At 33.6% G+C, this 24,396-nt stretch overlaps 2 protein-coding genes across 5 annotated transcripts; both read right to left on the bottom strand.

Moving 5' to 3' along the window:
- Positions 1–933: 933 nt before the first annotated feature.
- Positions 934–3,813, bottom strand: LOC129308047 (uncharacterized). Of its 2 annotated transcripts, none has more exons than XM_054949018.1 (5): positions 3,656–3,813; positions 2,081–2,255; positions 1,863–1,972; positions 1,336–1,478; positions 934–1,225 (listed from the first exon to the last, which is right to left on the bottom strand). In XM_054949018.1, the coding sequence occupies exons 2-5, from the start codon at positions 2,220–2,222 to the stop codon at positions 1,183–1,185; spliced, it is 438 nt and encodes a 145-aa protein (XP_054804993.1). In that variant the 5' UTR covers positions 2,223–2,255; positions 3,656–3,813; the 3' UTR covers positions 934–1,182. The 2 variants fall into 2 exon arrangements, with proteins under 2 accessions (XP_054804993.1, XP_054804992.1); XM_054949017.1 differs by having other exon boundaries at positions 3,601–3,758.
- Positions 3,814–13,658: 9,845 nt separating this feature from the next.
- On the bottom strand, positions 13,659–23,917 carry LOC129309633 (uncharacterized). Of its 3 annotated transcripts, none has more exons than XM_054951282.1 (21): positions 23,718–23,905; positions 23,360–23,619; positions 23,177–23,246; positions 22,602–22,644; positions 21,646–21,723; positions 21,425–21,509; positions 21,218–21,300; positions 20,257–20,314; positions 19,408–19,518; positions 18,814–18,871; positions 18,542–18,638; positions 17,788–17,823; positions 17,215–17,351; positions 16,961–17,031; positions 16,816–16,869; positions 16,074–16,216; positions 15,627–15,767; positions 15,076–15,309; positions 14,832–14,891; positions 14,484–14,738; positions 13,659–14,081 (listed from the first exon to the last, which is right to left on the bottom strand). In XM_054951282.1, exons 2-21 carry the CDS (start codon positions 23,511–23,513, stop codon positions 13,947–13,949), a joined length of 2,103 nt encoding a protein of 700 aa, XP_054807257.1. In that variant the 5' UTR covers positions 23,514–23,619; positions 23,718–23,905; the 3' UTR covers positions 13,659–13,946. The 3 variants fall into 3 exon arrangements, 2 of the variants coding, with proteins under 2 accessions (XP_054807257.1, XP_054807258.1); XR_008592937.1 differs by having other exon boundaries at positions 13,942–14,081; positions 14,484–14,685; positions 23,718–23,917; XM_054951283.1 differs by lacking the exon at positions 13,659–14,081 and having other exon boundaries at positions 14,526–14,680; positions 23,718–23,917.
- Between the last annotated feature and the right edge of the window lie 479 nt (positions 23,918–24,396).

Here is a 24,396-nt window from a genome sequence, read left to right as displayed (position 1 = left end):
ACAATCCTTCCTCTGTTCGAAACACACCACCACGAGCAGCCAAAGAGGAATATCTCTCCACTGCTCATCAATATTGCATTTGTTCCATCCTGCATGTGGTTGTCCAAGCATTTGAATTCGGTCTAGGACTGAAATCATTAGCAATCGAAGCCCTATTGTTATCAAAAACATAATTTTTATAGATACTCAGTAAAACAGCACTGGGTTTGGCAGGTTTATCAAAACCCGTTTGGAAGACAAACAAATTCCTCCAATTCCACAACTTCCACAAGATCACCCCCCAGAGTTGAGGCCAGGACACATTAGAATTGGTCCCCAACTGTAAGGCCAGGACACATTAGAATTCCACAATTTCGCCGTGTTGTTTGTTAGAAGATCAACTTCTTGGGGGCCTTCTTCCTGCTGGGCTTGATGAAAGATCTTGCCATAGCTGCGAAGGATCATCAGAAAAATCTTCTCCTTATCTCACTTCTAGATTGAGAAAATATGAAGCTGAAAAGCAAATCAATTACAGATTCTGTTGTGTCATCTCTTGTCCACCTTCTTCTAGCACATGCCCATGACGATCATGATCCGTGATGAAGACCATAGTTTTTTTCAGATTAGAATCTTTGACACTGGGACAGGTCCATTTCAACATGGACAGTTTTCTTCAGATTAGTATCTGACACCGGCACAGGTCCATTTCAACATGGATTGGATCAAATTTTAGCTTACATTTTGAAGGAGAATCTGTTCCCTAACACTAGCCGGTTGGAAATCAGGAATCAGAAACAGTACCGATTGCTCCTTTAAGTTCAGGTATTTTGAGAAAGTGAGAAACATGTATTAGGAATACCTTACTGTCACAGGAGAGATGCTGGGCATCTACCAGCCATTCCATGTACGATAATAAATTTGGAAAAAAGAAAAGAAAGAAAAGAGAAGACAAGATTTCACAAAAATATTATGCATCGCTTTTTGCCCATTAAAATATGCCAAGTCTCTAGGATCCACTCAGAATCATATATGATGTCAATTCTCCCAGGCATTAGCAAACAAGCCTAATATACATACGGGAAACTGTTTATTTAAATTATAAATCAGTCTCATAAGATAATGAAGCAACCTCCAAGCACTTGATCAAGGAACAGGTAACATGCTCTCTTCACCATTGAAATACGCTTCATTCTTGTTAAAGGCTCAGTTTTTCCTTCCTTCACATAAGATAATGTGGTACCCATGCCTGAATCATCATTCATCATCACCAAAACAAATGTCAGTATTTGTGCCTGAATGGAGAAGAAATATGGCACAGAAGGTGTTAAATTAAGGAGGGAAAATGGAGAGTCATACGTTGACTTGAAAGGTGCACTTGTAGCTCCAACAGATGTGCTAAAAGCAACATCCTGAAATGGCCCAGCCATCTTTCCTCGAGGAAACCAGCCAAGGTCACCACCTTTCTTTCCTGATGGACATTCTGAATACTCTTGTGCTACCTGTAAGAACGTCAAGACTATATTGCTGATGATTTATCATAGAAGACAAAATATTTTTATTCCTCTTTCTTTCAAGTGACAGAACTTGTTCTGAGAAGCAATAGTTCATGTAAAAGTCACTGTCCAAGGTGGTTCTAAAACCCACTCTTGTTTCACCTTTTCTCCAACCAAAATGATAACTTCATGCCACTGATAAAAGTTAGTTGTTTTCTATTTTTGGATAAAAAGAAAACAAAAATAGCCGTGATTCATAATTTCTACAACAATAATAATCTTGGCTATAGTTGACAAAAAAACTCAGCTGCTATGACAGTGCATAGAAAAACATGAGATAAATATATAACAGGGGAAAAAATAAATGTAGCACATCCTAGAGTTATTCACCTTTGCAAACTCTGCTGGTGGCACCTTATCTCCATTGCTGAGCCAGCCATCCTGCAGCTTCTTGTATGCCTCATTGATCTTCCCTTGCTTCTCACATAATATATGCCTTGCTGCAGCAAATAAAAAGCCAGAGGGAAATATCAATACAAGAATAGAGTAATGAAGAATTGTAAAGTTTTCTAATAACGGGTACTCAAAGACAATAAAGAAGTTGCTACCTTTGACATAGGTGCAGGTACCTAGCCCATCTGCACCCTTCCCACCTTTTCCCTTACCCTTTGAAGTATTCTCATCACTTCCACTTGCTGCCTGTTTCCCCTTTCCCTTCCCAGATTCCTTAGGCTTTGAATCCTTTCCCATGCCTCTTAGAAACCAATTAATTTCTTTATTTCACTGAATAAGTAAAGCATAACCTTCTTAGTTAGAATGAGTTTACCCAGAACTTCAAGCGACAAACAAAAATGAATTATAAGCAATAAGTGTAATTCAACTAATCACAAGACACTCATACGATCTTAAAAACCATGGTAATTTTTTTTCCCTTATACTATCTTATCGCTAATAGAGTTAGGAAAATCTATCAAATTAATATAGATGCACACACCACGACTTTAGCATGGCGAAAGTAGGGCCCCATTACAACCTTTTAAAAGTAGTACTAGGAAACAGACAATATCATCATAATGGCTTTTAAAAATACAAAATTCTTGAGCTGAACTGGAAAACAAGTCTCAGATGTCAGACAATGTAAGTAGTTTACACGCACACGTGCAAGATGAAACTCTTGTCATCAATTTCATGGCATACATAAAATAGCAAAAGAAGGCTTCAAGTTGCCGTGAAGGGGTGGAAACCATCTCATAGATATACCAAGAGTGAGTTAAAAGTTATAATCCAGGTAATCAAAGAAAAGAGCAATATGAATTATGGTAATTGAACAATGAACATTCATCCTTATCAGTGTAGGGGTTGTCCCACAAGAAAGATACTACAGAGTCCTGACTGCAAGTTCAAAAAACCATGGTTATTTCTACATAGAGTACACTTATAAATATGAGGAAGGAAGAAGAAAAGAATAACACGACAGTCTTCCATTATTTTAAAAAGGAAGTTCTCAAGAATCAACATCAATGTCAAGAAGTTATATTTGGTTTATGATCTTTTGCATCATTTTTTGTAGAAGCTAACACTACATGGAAGATTGACAAGATCTTCCCATCATTCGAATCCCCACCCGCCACAAAAGAAATGAGAAATTCAAGGTATCAATGATAGCGCCTCCGCCATGATGATGATGAAGCTCATGCAAAACAGAAGGGCGAATGCCGATTGCCAACTATTTGAGATATACGCGCCCCCCCCCCCCCCCCAAAAAAAAACAAACAAACAAACAAACCACCCCCGAGGGGGGGTGTTGGGGGGACAAAAGTAAGACTTTCCTAGTTAATCAGATCCATAGACATGCCCACAAACCAAAAGTTGAAAATCCAACTAAACCGCTTCAAGAAGAGGCATTCCATAATGCCGACATAATTCAACGGAAACACATCCCCAAATGCAACAACTGGAAAATAGTACAGCCATGATTAATAGCTGCAAACACTGACCGCGCAGAAAGTTCTATATGCATTCCAGTAAGCATATTTAATACAAATCATTCCAAAGAATCAGCGCCAATGTCCAGAGAAAAAAGAAATCACGAAAAGACCAAGTAAAACAATTGAAGACGAAAACCCACCAGTATCATTGGAAAACAACGAATCTAGAAATTGTGTTTACTTCTCAGTTCTCACCTCTATCTCCAACAAAACTCAAGTCGGAGAGATTCTCAAGCGCAGCAAAGCAGGGGTCGAAAGGAATATGACAACAGCAATAATCAACTTCGTCGACAAAGAATCGGGGGTCATCTGTCTATTTACATTATTGCCCCTGACAAAAGGTTTCGGGAATATCTATACGTAATCATTGATCATGAATTATCCGCAGGTAAAAATGAATTAGCCCTAAGCCCCCTGGTGGGCCGGAAAGTAGCGAGCGGGCTTAGAATCGTTCTAACCCATTCAAAGACAAGTCCAGATAGCTTGTCTCGCTTAACCTTCCCCTAAAAGTAAGCTGGCTTGCTTTTTTTTTTTTTTTTAAATACAATTAATATTTATTAGGATGGTGCAACGGGCAAAACGGACTATCCCAAAGGACAATCCATAACCCGTCCCATTTTGCACAAAATGGACTAGGCCAGCCTGCCCATACATGGCCCGTTTTGCCCATGAGAGTATGGGTAGGTTAGAGTTAGATCGTTTTGTATAGGTCCTCCAAAAAAAATATAAAAAAAAAAGCAAGAATCTATTTCAATTCCCAAAACTCTTCAATTCTTAAACCAAATTAACAAGGAAAATTTATTATAAAAAAATATGAGAAAAGATCCAGAAAGAATAAATGATAAAAATGTTATCATAACTCTAAATAAGTTGACGTTTCTTTAAAAATTCAAGCATTATAATGCAATCAAGTACACTAAATAATGCAAATACAGATGGCTGCCTATATGCTTCACCAAACTTGTTCAACCAGTTTGAAGTTTATCAAGTTGTCTCCGACAATTTTGGGGTTTGTTAAGCTTCTTAAAATTATTCTTAAATTTTAGAAAACTAATAAATAAAGTCTTGTTTGCCAAATCTTAAATTAACTTAGCTCAAGATTAAACCTATAAGACATTTTATCTACAGCTAGACACAAATAAAGGCAAAATTGTTTCCCCTCCTTTGTTCATGTTCATGGACAAACAAACCCCAAATTCTGAGTGTCTTTAAAAATTAATTAAATAAGTCAAATGATAAATTCTAACCCCAAATTCTCTTTACAAATCACACCCTATGTTAATTGGACTCAGTCAGCTCTTAAAAAAAAAAAGCTTGAGGAAAAGTGACAGTCACAGCAAGTTCAACAAATGCAAGGAAGAAAGTAAGAGAGAGGAGGTGAAGTTATGCAGAGAGAAGAGAGCAACCAGAGAAGGAGACAAATTTTACAAAAAAATACTTTGCATCTATACACCACTTATTTCTATCTATAGGTGACAAGTAGTAAACCAACAATAGCCATAAGTGACAAAGACGAGTGATTAAGAGATATGAGAAATTGAGATGAGAGCGAGTGTACGACGCAAGGGCGAGGGCGAGGGTGAGATGAGTAGATGAGGATGACTGACTGTGAGGGTTTTTTTTTTCACTGGACACATCTTGCTTGTATTACTTGTGTAGTTAGAATTTTTTTTAATAATTAACCTCTAAATGGGCTGGGACGAGCAGCCCAAGGGGTAACCTGTAGCCCGTCTCACCTATTTAAATTAAATACATGCTAGCTTATTATTTTGACCCGCTTGTTTCTTTCTAAAACCACCCGTTTTTACCAAGTATGGGTGAGCTTCATAGGTTGTTTGATCACCCCTAGTATTTTCTCTCCATGCATAGGAAACATTAACAAAAACAATCAAAAGTCAATATGTGTACAATTCATTTCAAGTCACAAAATAAAATAGCCATATAATTTGGTGAAGTTGACATGTATTGTAAATATGATAGCACTTGAAAGAACAACTTCAAAATTCATATCCATCAACTAACTAAATACACAAGATGAAAAGAAAATAAAGGTGTGCCAAACTAAGCATTGCAATATATCAAGCAACAAAGGAGTGCCTAATATTTGATCTAAATCATGAAATATCTTTTTGTGCACAACATTTGAAATTGTTGTCTTGAGCAAATTATTATTGTCATGTGCAAATTCCCTAGAGAATGACATTGCATGAGTAATCCTGCTAATAGAGAATCCCTTCTTTCTTTTCTCCCATATCCTTTTATCCCTCTTGTATACATAATGATGCAAGAACTTTGAGTATTTTAATGTACATGCAAATGAATTACTTTCTTTAATTTTCATCCATGCTGGAAACTTTGATTCACATGCCTTTTGCTTGTCTAACAATTCTTCAATATCATCAAAGTTTGAAGAGATTACTGATTGTTAATTAGGCAAGTGAAAACTAAGCTTCTCAACACCAGGGTACCTATGATGGATAACAAAAGCAAAGATACGCCACGATGCTTTACATAATGATATGTATTTATAGCTATAGTATTACTGAATCTCATCAATTACTTTGCTTGAAGTCTTGTCTTCATTGTCCTCATATATAAAAGCAACCACTCTATCACTGCTTTTACTAATATATTTGAATAAGTGCTTGATAAAGATCGACAGATTGCATTTCTCCATATTGATGTGAGCTTGAAACTTTAAAATAAGTAAAGGATTGTATAAAATAAAGTATTTGTTATCTATATGCACTCTGTTTACTTCAATAGTTTTACTATCTCTTATGATACATACGATATCCATCATCATCAATCATTGTTATATCATTATATCTTTTTGGAAAATACTTTGTACATTTTTTATCCTTCATGCAAGGTGACTTTAGGTTGGAATGACCGCACGAACCATGTATCATATATTTTTTCACCAATTCATATAGTAGAGGGATGATTCTTAATCTAGAATTTTGGTAAAAATTACCTTATATAGTTTAGTAGGAAGGATATTTGATCGTGTCATTTTTATCAAGGAATAGGAGTAAGTGTGCATGTAGTAGTCCTTGCTTTTGGAATTCAATTATTCACACCTCTGCATGTTATGCAATTAGAATATGTCAGAAATCTAAACATTTTTATGTGTTTATTCACAGATTGTAAATGACTTTTAATGATGCAAAAATAACAGTAAATACTAACTTATACGAATTATACCAATTTTTTTAGTCTTGATGAATTGTATCACAGCCTATAATTTCAACTTAAATATTCTACATTATATATATAGTCTATCTGAAGGGCTGAAAGAGTTTCCCTTGTAAAAACATGCACTCTTTGGCTAAGTAGTATTGTAGGTAAATGCAAGGAATATATCTAGGTAACCTATCCACCTATAGAGTGCCATTGCATCTTAGTAATTTTGAATTATATATCTTACTCCACTAATAAATAATGAAGGTATTTTGTATTTACGTATAGCTCCTGCATTCCTTTCTCTACTATACAAAGCATCTAACAATCATTGGTATAAATCCATTCTAAGTTCTTTTTGATGTGTTCTTACTCATAGAAGGCATTGTGAATCAAGCATGTTATATCATTCAAAAATGAATTGTTGTAGTAATCTCTCGGGATGTAATAGCATGGACACTTCTATATTCCATGTCATCAATCTATATTCAAATTTCTCTTTCATATTTAGTCTCTTCCTCTTGTTTGTGTTACTGGAGATACTTCATAGTGCACAATATCATCACAATAACCATCTTCATCATATGAGAATAATAGAGGATACTAAAGTATGAGATAAGAGGGATGTAATTCATCAATTCTTTGAAGTGATCCAAATAATTGTAGTATTATGATTTCTCTCCTGTTGAATCACACATCAACATCACCAACAATTAAAGATGATACTTTAGAAGTAGCAGGAAGATTGTATGTATGACTGTCTTTCTCCCTAGAGCTTCTTAAGCACAACTTCAACCATCTGTGCAAGTTGTTACCTATCATGGATGAAGTAAGTCAGTATTGCTTGACAAAAGGATTTATGTCATATAAAACATACTTGATCAAGTTAACTACACATGGATCAATGGTACACTCCTTAGGATATCTGCTATCACAGGAACAATGGACAAAATTGATGAACTAAAGGACATGAAGATAAATAATTATGAAATAAAGTACGTGATAATCATGGCATTTGAGCAATGTATCTTATAGCTAATATTCTATTAGAAATTTCATTCTTTGTATCATAAATAAAGAGTTGACAATATGCTTGCCTCATAACATTAGAAGGTAACGAACTACCTATCGTATGGTAGTTTAAACTAGACAAAACCAATGCCTATAGTCCAACATCGCAATTCCTAGAATGATCAATCTTCCCACCCATAGATGTGAATGAGAATATGTTGTATGATCTTATATTAGTTTAGATTTTTTTTGATAGATTTGACTTCCTTTCAAAGAACAAAGAATACAATTATGCAACAGGTGTATTCATCAGGTGAAAAAACCTTTCCTCATAACCTACATATCGAGAAAATAAGACTTCTTCTTCTACCTTGATTCTCTAATTGCTCGTCAACCATAGTAATGCACCATAAAATTTACATTCACATATGTTAGATCTCCTAAGTCCATGTAATCTGCAGAAGTTATCTATGTTAGTAGAATATCAATCTAATGACAACCCAAAATTCTGTTTTAATTCATGGATATAGATACTTAATATATCTACCTTTTCATTTCTTGCTCCATGTTGCTAATTTCTTCACTGTTGAAAGCATTGTTTGATACTCCCAAGTTATTTATTTCATCTTAAAGACAGTTGAAAGTATGCTTTAATCTATCATGTTCAGCTTGAACACCTATCTGCTGGTGTCTTGTATCATATAGTACTTCACAGCATGAAATAATTTCTGTCTATAACGCATGTAGGTATTGTTCAGACATCCCTTTATAAGCCCTCACAATGAATTAAGGTTTGGAGGAATGCAAAATTTTATTATGTAATGTTTATTTATAGTACATATAGGTGCTTATGGTGAATCATGCCACACCGTACCATAAAGTTGTCCTCAGTTAACCAAATTATGTAAGAAGAAATAGTAGATTTGCTTGGTCAAGATACCCCATATTAAAACAAACTTTTTTTATTTCTTGGTGCATTATAAAAGCCTTCATAACAATACTTTAGACCTGAAAAAGTTCACAGTAAATTTGCAACGAATCCTAAAAAAACAATAGAAAAAAATGCACAAGGGTGCATAAGAAAGGCTATTATATATATATATTAGGCTATCTTCCTGCCTTAATAGACAACCATTTAGAACAGCTATAAGTGACATTAATTGAGAATTACATCATTAAATCTAGCTGAGACAATGAAAGAACATAAATTACAAATAGATGCTAATGTACAATAAGCTGACTACTTTAAACAATATGTGATTTGTCTCCATCCACTGATATTGCTATAGCAGTAATTCCACAAAGTCTAAATACTTAACTACAATAAGCAAAAAGTAACTAGAGAGTGTAAAAGGATGTCCAATCTACTATTAAATAATAGATGAGAGACTACATCTCCCACAAAAAAAAAAGATCATCCAGCTTGAAAACAGAGAATGATTGCTATGGGTTCAGTTTTAAACAAATGTATTTTAAAATACATGGTACAAAAATCAATAGATAAAAATGGAGTGAAAATAGATAAGATAAACATTAGCATCTAATCCTCTATAGAGAACTTTTACAGTGGTAGCAGGTTTCAAGTTTCATCAATATAGGTAGCCTTCTTTAAAACTAAATCAGGCATTGCAAAAGGGAGGAAGTAAGGAAAGATGAAACTGGATGGGCTACTAAGCAATAAACTACTTATAAAGGAGTGTACAATATGCCTTGAATAATAGATGAAGGGCCTAATAGCTCTAATTAATAAACAAATAGATTGAAATAAGATTGACTACAATGGATTCAGCTTTTTGAAAGTAAAATTCAAATTGTAAAGCAAAAATCCAATACAACTGTTATTTCTATAAGGCTACATTTTTTTTTTCTTGAAAACTAGTGGTTGTCTGATTGGACCTATGGACAAAGAGAAAGGACTCCTAATTACACAGCTATAAAGTTAGTTAATAAGATATACTCAAGGAAGTAAATATGTCTGTTTAAAAAAACTTGTTGGAGAAAATTTTAAAGTAAGTATATTTATCATTTTAAATGAAAAGGCTTAAGGTTAGCTTTTAAAAATCAACCTAGTCTCATTGCTTACAATCGATTATAGTTTTGAAATAAAGTCTAAAATTATAAACTTATCTTAACAAAAAAAAGTTATGAATCTGTAATAATTAATTTTCAATTTTATGTGCTCAATTTAAATGAAATGCCTTAAGGTCAGGTTTTAAAGAATTACCCAATCTTATAGATTATATAGGATTGTAGTTTTGAAATAAATTTTTAAATTAGAAACTTATCTTAACATAAATAATTAGATTTCTATCATAATTAATTTTTAATTTTATGTGCTCAAGCTGAACACGACGGATCAAAGAACTCATATTGTATTACAAAAAGTAGGTAGGAATAATATATTTTTCATGGATTGGATTCTTGTGAACTCAAGTGTTCGATGGTTCTAAAATACGTCAGCGTTATTGCTACAACAAACCTATCATGAAAACAGTTCACCGCAGCACTCGACTGTTGACATTAAAGGAACAACCACAACATAAATAGCCAAGTAAACACAATATGCTAAAAAACATATATTAGAATAGTTTGCTATTAAGGAGCCATGCATGTATATAACACAAAAAACAATAAAATAAAAAACAAACAAATTATAAACTTCACATAGGTCCATGCATAATGTAAAAAATAACGCTGTGATACAATTTCCACTAATAATTTGTAACAGGGATGAAGAAAGAAACAATTCAATAAAGGCCTCCAATGTCAGATCATCATGCAATATGGTGAATGCCAGTGATCTTGTCTTACAAAGACCTCGGTTCAAAATGAACCCAATCAAACTTTGGGTCCTAAAAAACCTTCATTGCACCGTCAAAGTTGCTAAGGGAAGTCACGCCATTCAGAATGGCTACTATAGGTCCAGGTTTTGGGAACGAAAGCTGCAAAGTTCTCTTATTTGTTGACAACAGCATCACCTACTAACAAACACGAAACATACGGTTTAAAAATAATAATAATGGTGTTAACCCATTAGACATATTTAAAACAATGAAAGAAGGAAACAACAATCATGAAATTTTGATAACAACTTATGGCAAGATAAAAAGCTATCATCTCTATGGAAATGACCTTCTTTAGATAGCCACAGCCCTTGTCATACACATAGAAGTTAGTCCTCAAGTATGAATGATCTACCTTCACCAAAATCTTGAGTAGTCATCATCAACTGAAGGGTCTCAATGAACTTAAAATATGAGAGAGCCATGCGCAAACCAAGTCATGATGATACATAGAGAGGCTTCCCTTATTCATTGTTTCAGATACATAGACGTAGGTTATTAATTAAGGGATCATCAAAGATCTGGCATATATCCCTAGAGAAAAAAGAAAGATGGACTAGAAATGTTGCATTAACAACCCTTCCACCTCCTTGAGATAAAGAAATGAAAATACAAAGCAGCCTAATGTAAATATGATGGCTAAAATAAGCCATATACAAAGCCAACACTGTTCACAAAACCACTTTGATCTAAACGGCTATGTGAACAGTAAATTTGTTAGAGGAGCCTGCCCACAGAGGTGGCTTGACTTATTTACTATCAAAGTTGTGTTGATTTTTTTTTATTTTAATTTTGATGAAAAAATAAATTATTTTGTATTTATTTTGAGTATAGTATTGATTTATTGATAGAATAATTATGTAAAATAAATTACTTGCCTATATTTGTAAACATTTGGATTAATTTAATTCTGTAACTTTAAAAAAACAACTTGCATTTAGTCTGTAAAAGCTTTTAATTTTCTTTGAAATTTAAACAAAAGAAAAAGTGGGTTGGCAGGGTATAACGGATTAACAAGCTAGGTTAAAATTCTTCTTCTTTTTTTTTTTGATCAAATGGGTTAAAATCCTTGAGAAAATTAATCCTTTTAGTCCTTCAACTTTTAACTCACTTATAACTCAGTCCCTCAACTATAACCTGCTGCGACTTAGTCCCTCAACTATAATTTACTGCTACTCAATCCTTTAACTTTTAATTCACTTATAATTCAGTCCTTATGTTTTAATTTTTTTAAAAAAATTTCCTTATCAAATAAGAGGGATAAAAAAATGTTCATGTATTATTCTAAAATATCCTCTTATTGCTCTATAATGGGAGATCTAAGCTAGCATAAAAAAAAATTAACAAAAGTTGAAAAGTTAAATTATAAGTGAGTCAAAAGCTGAGGGACTGAATAATAGATAAATCATAATTGAGGAATTGAGTCGTAGTGAGTTATAATTGAAAAACTGAGTTACAAAAAAATTAAAAATTTGAGGATTAAAAGATTAATTTTTTTTAAATTTTTTTAACTTCAAAGAAAGTAAGTTGATTTAAGCCACCTATTGGTCCCACAAAAAAAAAAGTTTAACCCACCTTGCTCAACTTGCAATGGTGGGTCAATCATTGTAACCTATGGATTAACCCGTAGTCCCAACTATGCATCTATGGACCATTACAGTGATGACTAATGACTCGGCCATCCACGTGATGAAGTTCAATTTTTTGGAATGAACAATGGACCATAATTATTGTAAAAAAAATAAAATAAAAGAAATAAGAAACCTTTCAACATCCACCCCTTCCTAATTAGCAAATAGGTTGATGTTGAAAAGTGTCCAAAAACTCAAAAAGAGTGCCACTGTTTCTAGCAAAATTCTTAAAATAGTCACTCATACTTTTAAGAGAGAAACTCACAAAGACATTTCAATCTTTCATAAATAATCGCCTAGCATGCATGAGGGAAAAGAAGTTCAATTTTTTGGATAACAAGAAGTTCACTTTTTTAACTGAATCACATATATAATTAAATTAATTTTTTCATTATATAAAAAAATAATTTTTAACTTCACATCATATACAATATGTTTCTTTTCATTTTTCTTATATTTCTCTTACTTATTCCAATTGATTCTCAATGTTAATTTCTTCCTTTCTTTTCCATATTCTATTTTAAAAAAGAACTTCAATATATTTATTTTTACAGTAAAATACTTTGACTTCTCCTTTATTTTATCTTAATTACATATATTTCTTTTTTATTTTTAAAACCTATATGGACCTCCCCTTATGTAAATAGTTATAAAATACTAGTATCTTTATTTTTAAAATTTCATTTCCATATTTTCAATTATTAATTAACTATTAAGTTACTTATGTTGAACTAATATATCTCTTCTTTTAATATAAATATTTTCTAAAAATCACTCAAATTACCAAAAAAAATTAATTCATATTTTTTACTTTTTTATTTATATTTTTAATTTTTAGCTATATAAATGTTTTTATTTAATAACATTTTTTTAAAATTTAAATACATATATTGATCAAAATAATATTTCGAACATGCAGCTAAAAAATAATAAAATAAATTACTCAATATAATTTATATTTATTTTTTAAAATTTTATTAATTTTAACACATTTTAAATTATTTATTTAAATATCAATATAATTATTTGAAGTTTTTAAAATTGAGAGAGAGAGTACGCAATTAAATTAAAAACGTAAAATAATATTTTTATAATGTTCAATATAATTATAAAACTAAAAAATTAATATAATGTTCAATATAATTATAAAACTAAAAAATTAAATATTTTAAAATACTTAACAGAATATTCCTGAACTAAAATGTAAGTTTTGAAAATAGGAAAAAATGTTTTTGTAATTTATGCAAAAAAAGAAAAGAAAAGAAAGAGATCTTTATAGTTTACTCTTCTTTTTATTATTCTAAATGACATGGTATCTACAATTTTTTTTTTAACAATTTTTTCCCATTCCTAACTAAAGATGTGCTAAACCAAACTGAATTTAGTCTCTTAAATTCGATTTTCTCATATTTTCAGTTTACTTCAATCAATTTTTGTACTATTTTGGTCCTTGGTTTAACTATAAATAATTTTTTTTTGAACCAAATCAAACAGAAACGTTTTACGTAGTGAATTCTGCTTGGTCGGTAATTCTAATCAATATCAATTATAATAAAATTTATAAAAGCTGTATTCTTTACAAGTATATTGAATCGAGATAAGCAATGGCACAGCCGACACTAAATATGCAATTAGTTTACCCGGGAAATATATGCATTAATTTGCAACAAGGGCTTCTTGAATCACGAAAATGTAAATTGCTCCTACAGATCAGTCATCCCAGTGAAGGATCCTCCATGAAAACAAATTAAATTTTGTTGTCCTTCAAGAGACATGACATTAGCTGCTTTCCTTTAAGGAGGGCAACCAACCTGAAAACTACTCAGATTCAGAATCTAACATCTGATACGCATCTGATGGCTCAAAATCAGTCATAGAAGCAGGTGGTTTTTTTTTGGACCGAGTCCGGAGCCGGTCTCTTTGTCTCTGTCTTCTTTCCTCCGGTGTAGGTTCCTGTCAAAATGGAAGGCTTACTCAACCAAACTTGGCTCTACTATCAAATAACATCCTTAGTAAAACTCGAAAATAACTTCTGGATATTATATATTTAATAATAATCTCGGGGGGAGGCGTATATTCCTGCTGTGCTGCCGAATACGGAGACTAGAATCCAGAATAGATGTCACCATATTGTTGTAATTACATTTAACATTTGTTTCCATCAGCATATACCAAGAGAACCAACGAACCGTGGACCACTTCATTCATATAGCAGAATGAAGATTGGACATAAAACCATTAGTCTTCCATACAGCACTTTCTAATGTATCTTGTCCTAGTCCTAAGGTCCACAAAAATATTAGCTAAATCGGAACGCCATTTTGAAAATACAATGTAAACGAAGCTGACAGTTACCTCCTGTCTTGGTTGATTGGAATCATTTGATTTAGCCAAATCAGCTCGTTGGCTCCTCCGCAGCCAGATGGTGCCCAGAGAAATTAATGCTCCCAGAAGCAGAATTGGACCGACCCTAGGATCCTCAAGGCAAGCGTATAGTCCAATGAGAATTTCCAGAAAACTCTGCTTCATATTTGTCAAAGCAATCTTTTGTGCTGTTCTGGACCAGACAGGTTCAGAGTCATCTTCTACAAGACTAGGGGTTTTTAGTGTCTACAAAGGTGACAAAGTAGGTAGAATAAGCTGGGTAGAATTCCTAATGGCTCGCTGACATTTACTCATGACTTAAAAAAGTGAAAGACTTACAAAGAATGGTAGATCTCTCGAGTCACCATCTGCTATAATCCCTGCAATCCATTTGGTAATCTGGTAAAAAAATGGACAAAGAAAAAGAAAAATCATTAGAGAACAGCATTTCATTGGCATGGTACTACATAGTTAATTCTCACAGTATGCAAGATAATATGTTCATAAACACTGTTATTAGTTGCAAAAGGAAATGTGAAAAGAAACAAGGCAGGCAAATCAGGAATCATGCACAGTACAAAACCTGTGAAATGTCATCTGCCCCATTGTACTTAGCTACAAACTGGCCTGCATTATCCCGATCCAAATCTTGGTATAGTAACGAGTTCCATTTTGTTACTTCCTGTGTTCTCTTATCCACAGCACTACCATTCCTTAGGTAACGAATAATAAATAAACGAGGCGCATCATTCATACTCCTCCGTTGTCCACAAGTGTCATAGCTGGCCTCAGAACCAAGGTAGAAACGACAATAGTCCTGATAGAAGATTAATTATGCATTTAAATTAGCAGCTAGGGCAGGAAACAGTTGCAAATAAGGTGGGGAAAAAAAAGCACCTTCATCCAGTCAAACTAGTTATTGCTGTTACCATTTGTTAATGATTCAGAGCCAGTTTGTTTAAGATTAGGAAATTAAGTGATTAGCTTATCAAAATAAGTTGAAAGTAGATTATTTCCAACAAAACTCCCAATATTGACATCAAGGTTCTCCCTACAACTCAGGTAGACAATTAAATTTAACTAAAGATGAAAATAAATAAATAAAAATAGAACAAATGAAAGAAAAATGATCACCTGTTGTTTTTCACCATCCAGCCAAGCAAACGTCAATCGCTTTCTCTTAAATGCATCCACAGCTGAAGCTAAGGATTCCTCTTCATATGGCCAATCTGACTTGGCATGCTTTGACAATGTTTCTTGAACCCTGCACATGGTCTGTGGACTTGTATAATTCACATCTGCTAAATTCTAATGAATAGATGCTTCAAAAGACAGATATTTGCCTTGGCCCCTCAAGATAATAATAATTAAATAACTCATTGTAGATCTACTTTATTAGGAACTTTTTTTTTTTATAGGAACTTTATTAGGAATTTTAACAGTACAAAATTAACTTTAACAATGACAATCATGACTTGACATTCTCAATGAACCCAAATAAGGATGGTTTTCAATTAAAACAGTAGTTACATTGTGGGATACATGATAGAAATTTAAAAAGTAAAAGAAAAAAAAACGTACTTCACGCATTTTGTTCAATTCTGGACTTAGCCTTCCTACTGCAATAGCACAATACCAAATCACCGTGTCATATCCAGCACGGGAATAGCCACGGGGATCACAACCTAGCTCCATTGATGTTGCACTCCTCAGTTGTGGAAGCTCTAGGAGGGGCATAAACATGTCATTAATAAAAGGGATTGAAAAGTGGTTCGTTTCATAGAATTCTGAATTAAAGCAATAAAAAAACGCCTCCAAACAACTTGCAAGTCCATACGATTATGCCATGAACAGAAGAACAGTGTTGTGTATATACAGCATTAACAAAACAAAACAATGAAAGTGTCACAAAAGACAGACTAACTAGTGAAGTACTGGCGTCTTGATGCATATACTTGAAGCCCCAAAGATGCAAGTCCACTCAGCTCTCTCTCTCTCTCTCTGTTTTTTTTTCTCGCTAATTTGTTCTGACGCAATAGATGCCTAAATCTTTTCCGCTGAAGTTCTGTGAAAGTATTTGGGGTCCAAGAGTGAAATATTTTATTTGAAAAAGTTTTTTGGTTTAATCAAGGACAAATGGAATTTAAATACATCCGATTTAGGAAAAGATCTATTCATTTAAAGAAGGTCCAGCCATATCACCTCCCACTCCTCGTTTCCCAACAAAACCATAAACAAAAATGAAGGCAAATTTTATTTTAAAAAAGGTAGCTAATCAAAGAAATGGACAATCTATGGATTGAAAACCATAACTCTGGCTTACCTTGCCGTTTATTATTTTCCATCAAATTCAGAAATATTGAATTGTTAACTGAACCTACAGCCCAAAAATCATGGCATGGTTATTCAAATGAAGAACAGAACACAAGTAAAAATGTTCTCAGGTACTACAACAAAAAGAAACAGACCATGATACACAACAGGTTTGATGCCTGGGTCTTTAAGAAATACTATAGCAGGGGCAGATTCCACCCCAAATCTGCCATCAAAATCAAAGCAGAATTCTTCAAAATACTTTATACTAGATCAAGAGATAAACCATAGGCTGCTAAACAAATTTGAATTTCGAACATTCATAGAGCTGTTCCTTCTTTATGGCCAGAGGGATATGTAGAATGAAAATTTTCAATGTGAATTTTGGAAATTAAAATTTCCCACTTACGCTCCCAACCAATAAGAAGATTCCTCTTCCCGCCAAAGAATTAACGCAAAGGAAGCAAAAGCCCAATAGTCTTTAGCTGCTCGTCGTATAAATGGAGAGGCACGCTCCCCCATTGTTGAGAAAAAGATGACTTTTACCTATAAGACATACAGGAGTATTAAACAAGTAACTTGAACAAGATAAGAACAACTAAACAAAGGTCTACAGAAGTAAAGAGCACATAAAAGAGGAACCAGTAAAGATCAGTTCTTTGACTAGAGATGAGGTATAGATCATACACAAAATTACACCTCTTTTGAGCCTTTCAGCTAAAGATCAAGTCTAAGATGGCCACAGAATATAACGTGCCAGATATTTAATTCTATTGGAAATTGCTTCAGTTTGCAATCACCATGCAAGGAAATTCGGTAACTAAGTTTTCACAGATGGCTCTTGGCTAACAGTTTCATAGTCATTAGTAGTGACCTTGGATAAACTCAAGTTCCCAAATGATAATGGTAATGAAGAATAAAAGGAATAAATGAAGAAGTTAATATATGACTCTACAATAATAAAAGAGCAAGAAAGTTGTACCTTATGCGGACTAGTTTTTGCCAGGAAATTTGGTACCTGAAAATTTAACAATACAGTTTCAAATAACTTCCAAAGAGTAACCATAGAAACTCAAACAAGACAGAATAAAAAACAAACTATAAAGCCATAGTTGTTTAAATGCTTAAATCAATATTAACTAATTAAGTGATTTCAATTATGCAGAATGGAAAAAAATATGATCAAATAAAAGCTAGGTGCGAAACCCATTGAATACAGGGTTACAAACAACTTGTACAAATGATTGGGCAGCTGGCTTTCAACAACAAGCTTATCCTTCAACTGTGGGTCATAGAAGGGGGCAGGATTGCTAATAAACAAACCAACAACAACAAAAAGCCTTATCTCAGTAGCTGGGGTTAACTACATGAATTGCACAACGCCATTGTGCTCTGCATTGCTAATAAAACAAAATAGAAAATTATGTGATTCATTAATCTTATGGTACTTATATGAAAATGGAAAATTTCTAAATTCACCACCGAAGGTATTCTTTTACCCATGGAACTGCTAAATCACATTACTGCTGCACTGATATGAAGAAAGATGCTTTCAAAGAAATTAACAGTGTCTTTGGCTGATTGTGTCACGACATTTATGTTCAAGAGGTAATTATTTTTGCCACTTAACTATAGATGTTCCCTTATGAATTTCAGTAGATCACACTAATGATACAGTGACAAAGGAGAATACTATAACAGATAACTACAACATCAGGAGCCTTTAGACAAATTACCAGCGTCTCCTTTGAGTAGTACATAATTTGAGGTAAATGCAGTACTGTGGTTGCAAACCAATTTGTAACTTTATCTACGGTCAAATCACCAACAAACCTATCACAGAAATAATATAGTATCGTTTCTATATTTTTGGACAACATAGATTAAATAAATATCCAAAGCATACATAATGTATGATTATCTAAACATAAATCATCTTCAATAAATTAAGTCAAAAGTTTTACAACAGTAGGTAATTTTGAAACGCAAATCCTAACCAAAGGCTCACCTAGTGATGCAATTTGTAGATTGACATCCAAGGGGAACAGCAACCACAGATGGAATACCTGCGCACAATATTTATAGGTTAGAAGAGCCACATATGCTCCTTCTAAATATATTAAGGTATCCTTCTAATACACAGGATGTGTTTAAATCAAGAAGGACGACTTCCCACTGTCCAGTAAGCATATTTCCAAAGCCATCAGTCAGAGGAACAAAAACATCTACTTCTTGAAAAATTTTAATTATACTTTCCAATCACATAAAACTTTGTTTTAAAATAATTCATTGAGAATATGCAACAAGAAGCTGCAAAAACACAAGAACCTCCTACAACATTAGTTCATATAAACAGAAACCGTAATCAGAATAAACAATAAGATGCATTTACTGTGTGGTAAATGATTGTTACAATGAATTTTCAACAGAATTTGGAGAACACAGCTCCTTCTTTTGCACCTTCACACAATCATTCGTATTTACATGTGTCAAAAGTTTCTTAAAAAAAAAAATTGGCGACAACAACCATAGAACCGAACTTTCAATAAAAATCCAGTTAAATATACAGATAAATAAATAAACAATGCATTCAGGAACTTACCATTTCTGAAAAAAGGCTTTCCGGTTGATCTTTTATCAGCAAGGTAAACAGCAAGTTGTATCTCACCAACTTCAACCAAACCAATATTTGCAACCATATCCAATGAAGAAGCTAATAGAAAAGAATCAGAAAATTCAAATGCTGAATATGAGCAACAAAACAGAATCTTTGGATTTCAAGGAGATTTAATCCACATTTAAAATAAATTTCTAACATCAACCCTTGCACTCCTTCAGCAAAGATAAAAATGCACCCCCCCCAAAAAAAAAAAAGGAAATGAGTAAATTTCCAGCTCTCATTTTGTCCAATAGATGAGAGAAAATAATTTCTGAATACACAAGAAACTTGTTCACTAGATCCTCTTAGCATGAGGCAAGCTTGCACATTCACGTATTAGCCTTCTGCTTTAATGTTAAGAGGGGCGTTTTCTTTATCCTTTTCCTACCATCAAAACGGTTCTTAATTTATTTTTCTTTTGGGGGCAGGAATTTAGATAGAGTGATCATAATAGATTTGATCATACGTGTTATAACATCTGAAGGTTAGTTGCCAATGGGCGACTCATAAACATTTCAAATGATTTGTAAACCAGAGTAACATGTTGAAATATTGCATTTATTATAATATTGGTGATCATATTACCATTAGAATAAAGATTCTTAGGAAAGTCTCCTGAATCCTTGCCTCATGTCTCTCTGTTATTTCCCCATTTGTGTACACATGTTCCGTTCTTATGTACTGTTGAAATAAGAAAATATAATATACTTGTCTTGCTCTGTTCAAGCCTAAACAACATTTCACATGCATAGAAGATTGGCTACATCAGAAGGTCATGTTAAAGATACATACCAATTTTCTTCCAGTCCTCAGAAAACTGAGCACAGCGTTTGCTCCCAGATGAATACAACTGATTCAAATTTCATTCAGCATAAATACCAAGTCAGAAAATCTAAAGAAAAAGAGAGTTCAAATTATATCTTTTTACAAAAGAAAAAAGGCAGGAGTTCAAATTATGTACGCTAGCAATATCGATTATCCAAAGTCTTTAGTATAAATATCAATCAAACCTATCTTTCAACGATACCAAGAGTGAACTTAAAACTAAACGTTAAACATTAATGCATGGCTTTAAAATTCACATAATGTTACAAAGTACAAACCATAAATTTACCAGTTTTCAAAATCATCAATCAGCATATTGGAAAATAAATTGTTTACCAACTTATAGGTACATATTGTCATTATCTAGCTTTTTCCCTTCAAATGTTTAAGTAAATGAAACAAACCACCCCAAAGTTGGAATTAAAGATTCATCCAGGCTTGTAAGTTAGAAGGGCCCCTTAATTATGTCTTTTCAAAAGCAGACAGCCACTTCAGTCAAGTTTTTAGGACTTAGGATAATATAATGGCAAAGCTAATAGCAATCCTAATATCTCCAAAAAATTTACATAATTCATTCCACAGATTGAGTGGGGAAAAAAAAAACCTCATTCTGGAAACCATAACACTGATTATGTTTAGCTTATTTGTGATTCTCAAAAATACAATTCATGTTGAAGCATTTAATATCAATAAAACAGAAAAAGAGTAACTATTTCACATATACATCCATAAAGAAGAACCATAACCCAATGGTGAAGGAAGAAAAGTACAAAATTGCACATGAAACTAAAGGTTCATTTGTTAAACTTAAACTTTGTAATTACAAGGAAATGGTGATGATGAGGAATAAAAATAAGAGAAAATCAAGCTGTGAAACACTAGTTACTTTAGTTTTCCTATGTCAGCATATTCTAACAAGTGTTTATACCTGGATTAGCCATGGCTTCGTATCTGGAAATAAAGACCGGAAGTTACTGGTTGTGATGACTTTATAAGAGTGATCAACAGACTCTGAAATGTAAAATGGACTACATGTATAAGAAAATACTCATCAAGAATCATTCCTACAGCTTCCTCATAAATGCTTATCTTTTATTTATATATATATATATATATATTACAAGTCACGACTTACCAGAAGAAGGGGCATCTAGCAAAGGGAAGTCCAATTCTGAAGTATTTTTCCCTGCATAATGCTTGCTGGCAGTCTCAATAATATGCTACCACCAAGCAATTCATCAATTAAAGAGAGAATATATAAGGTTACAGTAAATAGGGTAACAAGAAAAAATATTGGGACAGCTCTTACAAAATGGAAATGATATTCAAAGGAACTATCCCGAAGAAAGTACTCACAAGTTGCTCATCAATGCCAAATACGTCATAGTCTCTTTTCCATGTAGGATTTGTCAGCAATTCATAAGCATATCGAACCTGCAAACATATGTTTCTTGTGAAATGATGCCATAGCATTTAGGCTTCTTGTAGGGGAAAATGTCAACTTACAAAGAAACATTTTACAGTTCCATTTCATTAATACAGATCCAGCTCTTTATACAATGAAATCCAAGACAATTTCAGTAGATCAATTTCAGAAGAATGGCTCTTTGACCCCTCTATATGAAGTAGAGAAAGCTAGAAGAAGTTTCAACAGATTCAAGTTAAACTAAGCAACAAAATCTAAAATATTTGACGCTCCTAGCACTCTTAACATACACATCATGCGGCCTGAACCTCATTTTCTTTGCACCAACTCTCTTACACAAGCATAAACACGTCCTGACACACAGATATATGGTTAGACAACGTTTCCCCAAGGAACCAAATCTAGCCAGCAGCAATCAGCATTCAACCCCTCCCAATAGTCCCATCTACTCTCCTCTTACTGCTAGTTGAGTAGTGCTTACAAAGTCTTTTTTCTAAGCTGCTGAAGTTCATAACATTAAGCCCGTATCTGGAAATCTCAGATTCCACAGATTTGTTTGTTTCAAAAAATATATATAATCAAATACATATCTTCTTTTCAAGGATAGCAATGTTCAAGACAAGCCACTCCTCTCCAGTTTTCAGTCTATAATATGGAATCAGTTAAATTTGACTCATAACTCATTATAAGCAAAGAAATCAGATCACAAAATCATCATAATTATCTTTTACAAAATACAGACTAAGTTGAAACTAATAGAAGGATCCTAATGGTTTCACTGCAAATTCTGTATTGAAGTGTTTTCCTTCTCATAGTCCTGTCTTTGCTGTAAACACTGACATTATTAACAGGCAAGATGGTTCATAAATGATATCTAGAAACTAACCTTTAAAATTTCAAGAATATCCGGAGCTTCTGAGGCTGAATTCCTGAAAGAACAAGAAACTAGTGCATAAGATTATCCATTACTTAGAAATACTGAATGCTCCTGCGTCGAATATTTTGAATATTCTCTATGTACTCCTACAGGCCACCATATTCATCTATTCAGATGTCAAATACATACCTAGCCAGATGAGGGAAGAGAGAGACCGGGAAGCAACAATAATGTCTCACACACCCACACACTCTAGTGAAAAGTAAGAATACACAATTTGCAACAAGAAGTAATGACTTAATTACCATTCAGATACGAATTTCTCGTAGGCCTCCTTCACTATTATCCGTTACTTAGAAATATAGAATGCTCATAAAAACCATCAAAAAGGCTAACGTGAAAACATTTTGGGTATTCTCAATGTACTCAGGCCATCATATTCATCTATTCATATGCTAAATACATAACTATAAGCCAGATGAGAGAGGAGAGGGACCGGGAAGAAATAATAATGCCTCACATACCCACACACTCCAGTGAGAAGTAAGAAAACAGCTTATAACAAGAAGTAATGACTTAATTACCATTCAGATTCAAATCTCTCGTAAGCCTCCTTCACTTTCTCAACCGAACTATACTTCTCAATGTTCAGAACTACAATCACCAAAATGGAGAAATAACATAAATTTACAAAAATTATAAACAAAAAATTGCGAAGCTCATATGCATGAAAACAGAGTCCAATGCGCAGAAATAATAGGAAATACCGTCGTAGTGGGAGGGAGGGAAGGATTTGGGAATAACAAAGAGCTGGCAGCACAAGGCTCCGGCAAAGAGAATCAGAGGAAGAGAGTAGGCTCTGATTATCGAAGCCATTGAGGAAGGAGTCGCCTGACATGGTGGCGCCGAAACCCTAGCCATGAAACGCCGGAGCGAATCACAGTGAGGGAAGAGCAAAAGGTGGAAGGATTACGGCGGACAACTGCCTGCGAGGGACAGCACACTCGGCAATTTCTTCTTTCAGTATCTGTGACGGTGATTTTGAAGAAACAAATGCAAAATTATTGATTTTTAAATAAGTTCTTTATTTGTTAGATGCAAAGTTTAACAGTATTATATAATTACATAATATGAAATCGAAAGAAGACTTTGTTTATGCGTCAAAGAAGAGATCTTTATTAGAGCACACGTCATCAGCATTGTTGTGGGATTAAAGCACAGGAAAGCTTTTCGAAGATCTTCACTTTCGGTCTCCGTGGCGTTCAAGTTTTGGAAGAAGATTGTTCATGTTCCATACTTCCATGGTATAGGTGGTTTGTCCGGTTTCTCAGTGAGAGCCGGCTGCCTTCAAGCCTCTCGTTAGATTATTGGTGCCTGCCTCTCTAATTAAAAAAATAAAAAAAATGCCCATGAATTACTGTTAAGTATTTGAACCTTGTTTGCTATGTTGTGAGGACTAATCCTCCTACTAAACCCAACCTCACTGATAAATTCATTCTTAAACAATGCTAAATTAGACCTAGCATATGCAAAGTGCAGCCACAATGTAGCATTCGTTTGCACAGGCTGTTAGGAGGAAGCCAATCAAACAAATGCATTTTTAATACTTTAGTGCAACATGTACCAGCACTAAGTGCCAGTTTGGATATGCCACCAGAATTGATCATTTGTACAGAAATCACATTTTGATCAAAATTACTCAAACACTCCCATTTTTGTACTGTTATTTATCTCACCTCAATGTCAACTAGTTTTTACTAATACCACCCCCATACAATGCACAGGGACCAAAGACTACCAATTT

The sequence above is a fragment of the Prosopis cineraria genome, unplaced genomic scaffold (assembly GCF_029017545.1).
Source record: "Prosopis cineraria cultivar Desert tree isolate PC_DT_omini unplaced genomic scaffold, ASM2901754v1 PC4, whole genome shotgun sequence".
NCBI lineage: Eukaryota > Viridiplantae > Streptophyta > Magnoliopsida > Fabales > Fabaceae > Prosopis > Prosopis cineraria.
This window is presented reverse-complemented; position numbering and strand designations above follow the sequence as displayed.

Excerpts from the sequence above, each read along its gene's own strand:
- LOC129308047 (XM_054949018.1), bottom strand. The coding sequence starts at position 2,222 with ATGGGAAAGGATTCAAAGCCTAAGGAATCTGGGAAGGGAAAGGGGAAA. Across the intron at positions 1,973-2,080 it reads TACCTGCACCTATGTCAAAG|CAAGGCATATATTATGTGAG; the intron begins GTAGCAACTTCT and ends TATTTGCTGCAG. Across the intron at positions 1,479-1,862 it reads CACCAGCAGAGTTTGCAAAG|GTAGCACAAGAGTATTCAGA; the intron begins GTGAATAACTCT and ends ACGTTCTTACAG.
- LOC129309633 (XM_054951282.1), bottom strand. The coding sequence starts at position 23,513 with ATGGCTAGGGTTTCGGCGCCACCATGTCAGGCGACTCCTTCCTCAATG. Across the intron at positions 22,645-23,176 it reads GAGAGATTTGAATCTGAATG|GAATTCAGCCTCAGAAGCTC; the intron begins GTAATTAAGTCA and ends TTGTTCTTTCAG. Across the intron at positions 21,301-21,424 it reads GCTAGATGCCCCTTCTTCTG|AGTCTGTTGATCACTCTTAT; the intron begins GTAAGTCGTGAC and ends TTTACATTTCAG.